The 12,330-nt window shown below is 38.3% G+C and overlaps 1 protein-coding gene across 3 annotated transcripts in view; it reads left to right on the top strand.

The window, feature by feature from the left end:
* Window positions 1–12,330, top strand: part of SH3KBP1 (SH3 domain containing kinase binding protein 1) — a 213,125-nt gene that overhangs the window by 173,743 nt on the left and 27,052 nt on the right. For all 3 annotated transcript variants that reach the window (XM_058045216.1, XM_058045215.1, XM_058045217.1), the window contains 3 exons: window positions 3,135–3,236; window positions 7,156–7,207; window positions 10,998–11,078. In XM_058045216.1, coding sequence (XP_057901199.1) covers window positions 3,135–3,236; window positions 7,156–7,207; window positions 10,998–11,078 — 235 coding nt within the window. The remainder of the gene's footprint in view (window positions 1–3,134; window positions 3,237–7,155; window positions 7,208–10,997; window positions 11,079–12,330) is intronic.

Genomic DNA, 12,330 nt, shown 5'->3' with positions numbered 1-12,330 from the left:
ATACCAAAATCTCCCTGAAGATTTTTAATTTCTCTGTTTTATGAGTCTGCCTCTGCTTGAACAATCAAAGTAGGCTTGGCAATGTGAACCAGCAGTGAATTTCTCTGAGGTCTTTGATTGCACTGTCACTGCAATGAGAATGGTGGGTATACTCTCTAAATTAAGCTTTGGTAGGAGCTGATTTTTACAGTAGTTAAATGTTTACACAGCTACCCCTTAACTTGATGAATTTCAGTAGCTGGAGTATCTTTTTTGCAATGTTTTACTCCTTCAGTTTAATAAATATTTTTGAGGGCTTTTTTCTTAAGGGAAATCAAAATGCATTTCTAGTACTTGGGTTACATTTTCTTCATAGGACTTTTGGGATATTGCATCACCTGATTTTTGTTTAAGTTGTTATATATGAGTCTGACAGGATAACATGGAGATAAAGCAGAGATGCATTTGTTTTGTTAATAAATTTTGGCTTATTAATAAAGATTTGTCAATCTTGATATTGGATTGCTTGACAGCTTTTCTATAAAATTTGCATTTTGAAATTACAGCCATTTTGCTGTACTTGAACACATGTGGTTTTTTAACAAGATGTGTTTAAAAAAAGACAATATGGTTAAGATTGCATGGCTGATGGCAATCTGGAAGAATTTGAGTGATTTTTGCTCAATGTTCACAAGCAGACACGTTGTTTTCATCGTGCTGCCTTGATCGTGCTTCATAGCTCTGCCCTTTGTCAGTACTTGGGGCAGCTTGTGCAGTAGCTCAGGTGTGCTTGTGTGCTGCTCTGTCCCACAATTGAGACCTACCTTCTGCCAGCACCTTAGGATGACTTCCAGAGGTTTCTGGGGCATGGCAAACCTGCAGATGTGGGTAGCAAAAGGGTACCACCATGGAGATTCTTCACCAGATTTCATCAGTAGCTTTTAACTTCTGATATCTCTTTATTTCTTTCTCAGTGACCCATAAGCCTCCTCTTGCAAGTGAAGTAAATGAGAAAATTAAAGAGAAACTGCCTGAAGAGATTTACTTACTGTATGAAATTCCACTGGTGATTGGCTGCATAAGCCTGAGTGACAAGCTGGAGAGGGGAAAAAAGCAAACCTGCAGCTGTTTGGGATTTGTGAATGTGTGACACAAACAGCAGCTTCATGAAAACAAATGAGCTTTAAAAAGGAAAAAAATTCAAGTGTTAATGAAGTGAGGAAGTAGGAGTAATATTTATGTTCCCTAAGAGCATAAAAAATCTAACCTAAAAAGCATATTTGTGATGTCTTGTGCTGTTCAGTCAGGATTATTAGCTAGTGCTAAGCTGTGAAATCAGTTGAAGCACAAGCTTTTCATCTCTGGATGCTCGAATTATTCTTAATATTTTTCAAAATCTGAATTGGGTATAAATGTTTAGGCAATTACAGCTTAGCAGTGGAGGGGTGGAGGGCATTATAAAACACACCATGTGATAGAGCAGTTGAGTGCCCTGAGTATTGGGCTGTGCAAGTGGACAGAGCCAAGTGGGAGAGATCCTTCAGAGCAGGAATGAGGGGTGCTGGCTCTGCAGCATGAGCAGAGTCCTGCACACAGCCTGCCCATGCCTGGCCTCCCTGGAGTCCTTGACAGCCCTGTAGGCACTCAGCACATGTTTTGGAAACATCAGCTGGTCAAGAACCAGCCCTGGTCACTAACAAAGGTCTTACAGAGCTGGGAAATGCCTCCTAAATAACTGTGGGAAGGCCTAGGAAATGTCCTCCCTGGTGGAGGCCACCCTGCTGAAGAGAAGGGAGAATACAGAAAAGCAAAGATTAGCCATGAGAAAAGATTATGAAAAAAAAAGAATGGAAGGATTGTTTTGTGCCTGCATTACATCAGAAAAAATACTGAGATAGTGGGGGGAAAGAGCCAAATGCACCAAAACAGACATGATGTAAGAAACCAGGCTCTTTAGCTGGTGTGTTTAGTTAGCACATACTCAAGAGACCAGGAGGACTAAATAAGCTAAATAAAGATTCTAAAACAAAAAAAGTAACAAAAACCACCCCCAAAGCATAAAAGCAATGATCTTTAATGTTAGTCTGTTTTCTCTCAAATATCATCCAGTGTTTGTCTCCTGTAACTTACAGAAAAATACCAACAAGCACACTCATTTTGAACAATATTTTTAAGACTTGGTATTAAGCACACTTCACTAAGTTAACCTGCATTGTTCTGTCATCCATTTAGCAGCTGAAATAAAAGATTTTATGGAAATCAGGAAAGGCTGGCCAGCCTGATGTTGAGCCAACTGCAAAAATTGGCTGAAGTGGCTTTAAGACTGAGCAGACAATGGGTAACTTTCCTGTAATTGTGTTTTGGAAAACAGCTGAGCTGTTTCAGCCTGAGCTTTCAGGAAAAAAGAATGTGGAAAATCTCAACAGGAAGTGTTCTATGTAGCAAACAGACACAAAAAAGGGAATATGGAGCACTGAAGGCTTAGGGAACAATTTTAACCTTCTCTAAAATGTTGTGGCTTCTGTTACTGTTATTATTCATAACAAAAATAACTTCTATTTTTTATCATTTATACTCACTGATGTTACTTATTCATCTATTTAGCTGTACATTGTTTTGCACTCTGCATTGCACTGCTCAGAAATGCTGCAGAAAAAGAAGGTTATGCCAGATATTAATCAGGTGCATTATGCCTTATTAATTGGAGTGAAATGGAATTTAATAATTCCAGTGTGTCAAGCTTTTTTTGCAAGTATGGGAAATAAGAGAGCTTTTTTATCTCCTGATGTATGATGTTTAATGAAGTTATTGTCTTTCTGCAGAATGAAGTCAGAGAGACATAGGGTCATGGATGATCAAAATGCTGACTTGTTTAATAGATCAAATGGTGAACAAGCATTTTGTTTTAGACACAGACAAGGTCTTGAGCTCTTACAGCATGTTCATTGTTCTTTCCTGGCTGCTCCATGTGATAATAGAATGCAGGGTGGTTAGTGAAGTTTTTGTCTGATAGATTACCCTGTTAACCTGGCACTCCAGCAAATTGTCATGCTCTAGCAAACAGGCAGGACATTATGCAAGAGAGTACTTTAGCTCAAAAATCTGTTCAGTGCACCAGCTCACTGTGGTTTTCATTTTATTTTACTGTTTTGTAGGATTGCATTGATGTGGGTTGGTGGGAAGGAGAACTCAATGGCAGACGAGGTGTCTTTCCAGATAACTTTGTCAAGCTACTCCCTTCAGACTTTGAAAAAGAGGTAAGCAATATATTCTTTCATTTTCACTTGAAAATTCAGAATTAAAGTAGAGCTGAAAGAAATCCTCCTTCAGATATGTGGAAGTTTTTTCTTCTCATCTAATAACATAAAAACATAAAGGAATAAAATTCTAGTTAGAAAGCATCCATAAAAAGAGCGTGTGGCACTCAAAGTCATATTACAGAGTTTCCTTGAAGGGTTTGATTTGCCCATCCAGTCACCCCACCTGCACTATGCTGCTCTGAAAGCTCTCTGTCCTGTGTCCTACAAGTTTGAGAGAGACAAGAACTAGAGGAACTAGAGGTCCCAGGACTGAGTCGTGTGATGCAATGATATCCAGAATTCTTTGATCTTCTCCATTGTTTTTGTGGTGGAATATGAAAAGTTGAGTATCACCTGCATGCTGATGAACAGCAGTCAAGCACTGTTCCAGAACAAAAAGGGTGAGATTTTAACTGTGAAATTTGAAAAATAATGAGCTTTTGGTATCTCAGAAGCATGTTTCTTTACCTCTCAGAATTACTAAAAAAGAAGGTATAAAACCTATGCAGAAGTTTCTTCAGCTCCTATTTATTTGAAAAAGATGGCATTGTTGCTTGCCAGACAATATTTAGAAATCTTGTGGTTTCCTGGAATAAAGTAATGGATTGCTTCCCCCAAAAGACCATTCCATTTTTAGGAACCTTTTGAGTCATCAGTGGGATATTACAAGCTTGCAATCAGGCTTTTGATGAGTATTTCACAGTGACAGTGTAAGCCTTCTGTGATAAAACCAAAACTTACTGACACCCAGCTTCCCTCTTTGGCAATAAAATTGGATGCTGAAGGCAAAAATTAAATAACTTGGAATGCTTAATAAAGCAACTGTTAAACAACTCACAGAGGCTAACATGATAATTTTTGAAAAAGAAAGGAGAAGAGCAGCAAAAACTGTGGGAGATGAAAAGGCAATTCCACAGCAAAGTGCATATCCTGGCTTAAGGCTGAAAAATGAAAGAAGGTGATTTCTAGAAGAGGCAGAAATCAAAAACCTGAAGACATAGTGAGCCTATTATAGAAGAAAAAAATCCTTATTGCTGTCCATTTTGTGTGGTGTAATTATTCAGTCTTTTTGAACTTAAAAATTATGTATCTTTAAAGTGATTTTTAGAGTACAATTGACTATAACTTGTAAAGTAAATTAGGTATTCAGGCACTTGGAAATTACAGCTAGGTTTGCTCTAACTGTGGAGAATAAAATTTTATTAATTTTTGAAATGCCACAGATCTGGACACTTGAGTAAGTAACTGGTAGGACTATAGACCATCTGTCTTTGCTTGAATCAGTGCTAAAAGGGAAGGAGATAAATACTTTACCAATGATTTTGTCAGGTATTTTCTGATGTGATCCAGAAACCTTGGATTCCATCCCATGGTCTGAAAGTATTTGTTGCAGTAGTTCTTCTGTCTGTTCAACAAAAGCTTGGGATCTCTTCCCATCTCCTTGTCCAGTCCCCAATTTTCCAAGCCTGACTCTTTTCCACACGTCTATTTGTTCCAGGCTTTTTCTATTCACTGCCTAGTCCCAATCTCCACTCTCAGGTGGTCTCCATTACAGGATTTTCCCCTGAGCTCACTACCTGAGTCCAAATCACCATCTGGATTTACTTTCTATCCCTACACCAAATTTCTTTATACAGCTTTTTTTCCTCTCCCCTTTTACTCTTTGTCCCTGCTCTGTAGTTCTGTTCTCTTCTTGTCCAATCAGTCCTGGTTTCCTTTCTGTAAATTCTTGTCTGTCTCCATCACCTTCTCAGTTATCTCATCCAGCCACAGACCCTTGTAAATCCTTCTGGCTCCTCCATGTTCCCCTAAGGAGTCTTTAAGGCTCCTTCACCTTACACCCTTTCTGACCTTGGTCTGTCCTTTCTAACCAATCTATTTCCCTCTTCAGCTTTCAGTTAAAGCCACTTTGTCAAATGGACCATGAGACCCTTTCTCCTTTGTTTCTCTACATAAGTGCTTTGGTTTTAATCAGAAGTGACCATAGGGAATGTGTCACTTGTCCATCTGCACTTGTCATGCCTTGGAAGACATCTCAGGGGACACAGAGCCCTTACAGGAGAGAACTGAGCCAAAAGATGTGCTAAGGGAGTGCATCTCTTGTATTCCAGCTGCTGATGTATGGTCAGTCAATGGGATCAGTCCACAATAAAACTCCAAATGCCTGTACTGTACTGTTGAGTCCTCAGCATCAGCTATTTCCCTCTGCAGCCATTATCAAGAGAACTCCTAATGCCTATCACAGGACATTCATTGTCTCTGTTTCATTTCCCTTCCAAATTTTTATTCACTTTTCTGCATTTAAACCTTAAACCATGTTGCCCAAATTATTGGAGAAGTGTCTCTGAGAGTGTAAGGGACTCAGTGTTTGTGGACAATGGCCCATGGCAGCCAGGCTGTAGAAGATCATTCTGATCTCCTGAGTTCCTGGCCATGCTTTATCAGGTTGGTGATGGGAGGTGATCTGGTCAGGGTGAGATGGTAGGAGAAAATTGAAGGTTGCTGGATGACAACTTTGAGATTCAGGATGTTAGGCTTACCCTGTCTGGGCTGAAATTTTATTTACTCCGGAGATGAATACATTTGGTAGATTTGAGAGAGATCCCTTGGAAGGGTATGTGGCAAGCACTCAGCCTTCACAGCAAATCTGCTCTCTTTCAACACTCAGACCAAGATCTGAGAGTTCTTGGGCAGACACTGAACTAATTACTGCAAGTGAACAAAGCAATTGATCTTTCTCAAAAGCTTTGGCAGATAGATAGAAAATAACTGGGAGGAGGGCAGGGATCAATAAGAGTTTGAGTGAAAATACTAGTCTAAATGGCTGATTGAAGTTTGGCAAAGCTGAGCATATCTGGAAAAATCATTTCATTTCACATTTGTTCCAAGAGACAATATACATTGCTACATAGCCAGCAATGTAGTCAAAGTGATTGTGATCAATCTGTAGCAAAGGAAAGATCAGAAAAAAAGAATGAACATATGGGGGGAAAATGTTTTTTTCTTCCTTAGAATTTCTTTACAATAACCTTGATAGTTGGAGTTTTTTCAAAGTGAGAGATAGAGTATGTCTTTTGATCTAGCATGATGCTCCATTTGGTTCTGTACTCAGTCCAAGATATTTGTGGTGACTGCCAGTGTGCTGTGCATGCATTCACACACATCAGCACAGAGGAAAAGCCATCACTCCCCCAAACTCAGGTGAAGAGGAATTGTTCAGGCACTGCCAGAACCATTGGTGGTCATGTTTCTCAGTCTTACCATTACAGATCTATAAGGAAAATCATCCTAACAGAGATGGTAAAAGTATTCAAAGGACAGATTAGTCAGAATAACTAGTTTCATTTCACCAAACATCTAAATTCTGATCTTTCACAACTGGAATTCTGAATTTTTCCTAGTAAGTGAATAAAGAGTAACCTTTGTTGTATTTCCTGAGTTCTGCATTTTTGCCTCATTTATGGGTCTGAAAATACCTCAGGTTTTGCCACATGTATCTCAGAGTTTCTTTGTGTTTGCTTTTTTTTTTCCAAAATGGGTAAATATTTGCAAGGTTAAATTTTAAAGAAATAGACTTCTTCATTAGATCAAAGGTCATGTATTCCTCCAGTCTTAAGGTACATAAAATGAACTTTTTTAACCCCTCAGCAGGACATTTCAATTGCAAATATAAAAACGGTATTTTATTTGTCAATGCTATTTTCTCTCTTCAAATTCATTTTAATGAAGTTATTTCAGGAGAAATATGTGACAGATCTGTAGTCTCATGACTTGTAATAATTAATGTTAAGCATTTTATGATCAACTCCAACTTCTGTATGAATGAGATTTACAGGCCTTTTGAAGCAACCTGTTTTCTTCTGTTATTAAATTTTAGAGACCGAAGAAACCACCACCTCCATCAGCTCCTGTCATCAAACAAGGATCAGGTAAAGTGCAGTTGAATTTTTACAGCATGTGTCAGTGAGCACATCTCAATCTAAATTAAGTGTATTCAAATCTGTATAGAATTCATCTGTATCAAAATTGACAAGCAGATGTCTAGACTACAACTAATGAAATCACAATAGTTGGTAACCCTGAAAGACTGTGGTTGGCTTTAAATGTATTTAAATACTCAACCATCTATACCATTTTTTAAAATAACCTGTTTTGCCCCTTAGTCATGTTAAATCAGAGCAAGTGTGATACTTCAGTTTTTCAAATTGTTTTGGTTTTGTTCCCTGACTGGAGTTGATTGTGTGCATGTCCTTCAGTACAGACACAGTATGTGGAGTCTGACAATACCTGCAGGAGGAAACTGCACTCACTACAGATCTGATTTATTCTAAAGACACAGAGCTTTTTAGAATATCTATAAAATAGTGTCATGCAGTGGCCTCCTCTGAGCTGCAATGTGAGTCTTGCAGATCTGCATGAATGCTGGATCTGGCTGGCTGCTACAGGTTTTAGGCCATAGATTCTTGGTTTTCAATACTTTTATAGCCCTAAGTGTAAAACTAAAAGGAATAATCCTGAATGGTTATGTAGATAAAGGTGTTGAAAAGGTATTAAGGGGCTGAGTCTGTTTTCCAAACAGAAGTGCTAGCAAAACTGATTTTGTGATCTGTTATACTGAATTGTGTGTGGTTACTGAGAGTTGAACATACTTCTATTTGTGTAATTTTAAAAGGACCTCTCCATACTAATTTTCAAACGTGCCTGCATTATTTATTTTTATCATGAAACTTAGAAACAGTTAAAAGAATCTACTCACTTGACAGATCTCAGAAACCAAATTCCAGTTCCATTCATGTAAAAATACAAATCACAAGGCAGGGGATGCTCTCAGAGTTTTTATTTGTATTGCAATTCTGGTGGAAACATAACTGTGGCTGGAATTCTTTAATCCCTTAAGTCCAGTCAGTTTGTAAAAACTCTGCAGCAGCACTACTGCTTCCCCCGCTGCAGGCACACATTAGAAACCAAAACAAATGTGTCCAATCTCCCGATAGTTTTACTGTTACTGTGATGTGTTTCAGCTTTTGGTGCTGTAAAAAGTAAATTTTCCTCTCCTACAGACTTACACTCTTAGTAGAAATGCCACTTATACCAATATACAATTTTGTGTGAATTAATATGCTATAATTTAACTAGTTTGAATTTGTCATGCAGTTCTTTGACTACAGAATCATGACCATAAATATATGTGTTGTTTATTGACATCCCTGCTTTGTTCTTCATTCTGTCTTGAGACTCAAGGAAATATAAATTTGATTTTAAATCAGTAATAGTGTCCAGACAGAGCAGTATGACTTTGCCATCTAGTGGTGCCTGTGTAACAATGTCTTAGTGACCACTGATGTAAAAGCTTGATGTGTTTTGTAAAAACTCTATAAAACTTCCTATTTTTTTCAATTTATACTGCTAAAATTAGAGAATAACACTTTTAATAGGTACCTGCTTGCATAGAACGCTTTACTGTGTCACCATAACATTTTTCCTTCTGAAATGTACCCTTTTTCAGAAGGAAAAATGGTTGTAAAAAGGATGCAGACAATCTGATTAAGGCCTTCTGAAGTCTATGTCAAAGCCAAGACTATTGCAGTTTTTTTCATTTCATTCATTTAATTTCATTTTCATTTCATTTCATACTCATTCTTTGACAACTCCTGGTTGATCAGGCACAAGAGTTTCTTCTGATACATATCTAGAGCTGAAAATCATCCTGTGTTTATTAGGATTAATCATCCTGACATCCTCTACTTTGTCAAATAACTGAGATTATACTGTATTTTACCACATCTCCACATCAGGTCTTACTGTTGATAGAAGGCAACAACTTCAATAATGCTTCTGCATATTTGACCAGCCACAGTGTGATGAATAAATTTTAAACTGTCAGTTGCAGTCTAAATAATTAAATGTCAGCATCTTCTGATGCAGAATATAAAATCAAAGCAGATAATTAGAACTTGTCTTTGTAGTACAAGTGCCATATGTGTAAAGAGGTGTCTGTATTATAGTAGAGATAGAAATTTATAATCTCTACAGCAGTAAACAGCCAGACATCTGTGCTGCACTTTACAAAGCAAGTGAAAACTGGAGAGCCAAATTTAGGGGCACAAATTCCTTAATGAACTAGTCATTGGAAAGCATTGGCATTTCACTGGGTATCTGGGTAAGCAACACAGCTGTGTCCAGACTGAAGGGTGGCAATACTCTGGAGTTCCTCTGGGAGCTGATACAGAGCTTTCCAAAGCCTCCTTGAAGGTGACTGTCCCCTGGGAGCTAAGGCAGGGCCATGGTGCCTGCCTGGGTGTTAATTAATCAATCACAATGCAAGTAGGAAGAACAACTGAGTCTGGGAGCTCCTTGGTGGCTGCAGGCTCATTGTTCTAGACTTGGCCTGAAAATGTCCCTCTGTGTGTTAATGATGACTGTTAATCATACTGTAATTAGGTACAGACTTATGTGTCTTTCTCTTTGAACACACTAGTGTGTGCAAGATCATCAATACATTGACTTGTGCTTTGCATAACTTGAGGTTTGAAAGGCTTTAATTGCTCAGGAGCAACAGCTTCTCCTCTCAGGAGTGAATCTCAGAATCATTTCTGTTGGAAAAGACCCTTAATATTATCAAATCCAACCATAAATGAGAATTTAGTATTATTTATTGGCATGGTATGTGGTACTGTTGCCGGTCCAACAGCACACTTGGGTAAAGAAACAATGGCTGGTGATCACCACTGATAACTGATTTCTAGGAACCAGCTGCAGAAGGGAGTTCCAACAGCACATTCAGAAAATGTAAATGCACTGGAGAGTTGCATATAATAGAATAAATTGGAACAAAAAAATTGCCTTGTGCTCCTTGCCCTGCCTTCTCTGCTTTTCTTGGATTTCATTTACTGTAATTTTTATTGAAATGCTAATAGTGTTACCTAAAGCAGTTTTCAACACTACTAAGTTGAAATGGCATTAGCACCTAGTGGTTAGCCAATGCAGCAAAGCCAATATCCAATGAAGTGTTTGTTATAACGTGGGATTAGAAGATTTTATCTTGTATGTGCCAGGAAATTTTTGCAGAATCTTCCCGTTGTTGGTGCCACAAGTTCTCATATTTCTTGAAGCAACAGAATGTCAGGGCCTCCAGTACAGAGGCAGGAGAAGCCAGGGGCTTACACCTCCAGGCCAAAAGCTGTCAATTAAAATAGTAATACAGAATGCTGCCAGTACTGCTCTTCTCCTCCTTCTAATATGTGGAAGTGAACAGCTACTAGTAGTGCAGAAAAAGGGGAGGGATGTGTTAATTTAATGTAAAATAATCTCTGTATATTCGGCTCCATCACGCTTTCTATTGACATTGCTCAATTAATTGATTTCCTAATGTTTCTGCACACTGTTGAGTCGCTCTTCATTCATGTCTGTGATGACAAAGGATTTGTCCACATTTTTAAATCTGCAGTTATATTTTTTTTTCCCATAGAATAGTCAGAGAGTGTCTATTCTTTGGGATTGCACACTTTGGAAACTGTGAACTTGATTACAAAGACATAAATATCCAATTGCTTTTTTGTCATTATGGTACAGGCAAATATTTTATATAAATTTATGTTCAGTTTTAGCAAGACGTTTTCAAATTGGGGAATATAAAAAGCCTAAGAAAATGCAGAATTAAATCTTATGTCACTGTTTCGTTGACTTGGTCAGAATTCCAAGTTTTTCTGTCTTTGGCAGGGACCACAGATCGAAAGCATGAAATCAAGAAGATACCACCCGAAAGGCCAGAATGTCTTCCTAATCGAACAGAAGAAAAAGGTATGAAATGTGCTTTCCTGCCTGTTCTCTGCTGAGAGATGAGGGAAATAGAACCAATGCACATACTCATTTCCCACTCTCTGTTTCCACTAAGTGTATTGTTTGGATGTTTGTTTTCCACTCTGATAGACTGTGATGATAGGCATTTTGGAAAGGCTCTCATTTTCACTTATGGACTGAATTCAGGGTGTTCAATTGAACCCATCCAGAGCTGTTGAGTACATGCAGCCACCACTGAAGGCCAGGGGAGATTTGCTCTCAATACATGAAATGCTGTATAAAGCCCAGGGCTCTGTAAAACCCAGGTGCTCGATCAAGCAAAATACCCCAGATTAGGGTGTACTTTTTTCTTAACATCTGTCTTCTTTGGTTCTCTAGTTGAAAGCTGGGTTGGTGGTTTTCCTGCATCACAAAGGGATTTTGTGGAGATACAGTCATTAATGCTTATGAATCACCCCATTATCATAGCCACAAAAGTCACAGGCAAGGCAGCGAAGAAACGAAAAAATCCTTCAAAGCCATGTTTGAACATTGTGAGAAATGGGACACAGTACCACACAGAGCAGGGACAAGCAAATTAAACCTTTAATAGTTTCATTGTGTTCATTGTGAATGGTGAATAGTCTCAGGAAAATAGCCACATCTATTCTCTAATTGAAGATGGTGCCAAGTTTGATATGTTAAGTGGACTATTAGATTGTAAGAACAAGTTTGTTTATGGGATTTTTTAATGTCTAAGTATTTGAACTTGCAGCCTTTTAGAAGGCACGTGTATGTACATGACTAAATGCAGTTACAATTTAGTGACAGAACCTTCAGACTTTGTACCAAGAGCTGTTTCTGGATATACATCTTAGCAATCTGACATGTGTTTTAGCTATTTTCTCTACACAGGTTTGCTTTTGATGATGTGTGCTGCTTCTTGTGGTTATCATAGCAATAAAATTTTTGCTATGCCATTATAAGATTTAAAAAGCCAACTACTAAAACAGCAGAGGAAATTTAAATATGTTACTCTGCTGGGCTATAAATATCTGTAACTTTTCTAAACATTGAAAAGAGGCTGTAGGAGTAGTGCCTGCATTTAGGATTACCAGGGAGTGGCAGGAATAGCTCATGTGGTGTGACAGCAGGGGTGGCACAGGACCATCCTTTGAGTGTTGGCACACTGCCCAGCCTGTCCCTCATACAATTCAGATTCTTGGACACTGACGCAGTAGAAATTGTCACAGGATTAAGTGTGTAAAAATTA

The sequence above is a fragment of the Melospiza georgiana genome, chromosome 2 (assembly GCF_028018845.1).
Source record: "Melospiza georgiana isolate bMelGeo1 chromosome 2, bMelGeo1.pri, whole genome shotgun sequence".
Lineage (NCBI taxonomy): Eukaryota > Metazoa > Chordata > Aves > Passeriformes > Passerellidae > Melospiza > Melospiza georgiana.
The sequence above is the reverse complement of the archived record's forward strand: the minus strand, read 5'-3'. Positions and strand labels throughout refer to the sequence as shown.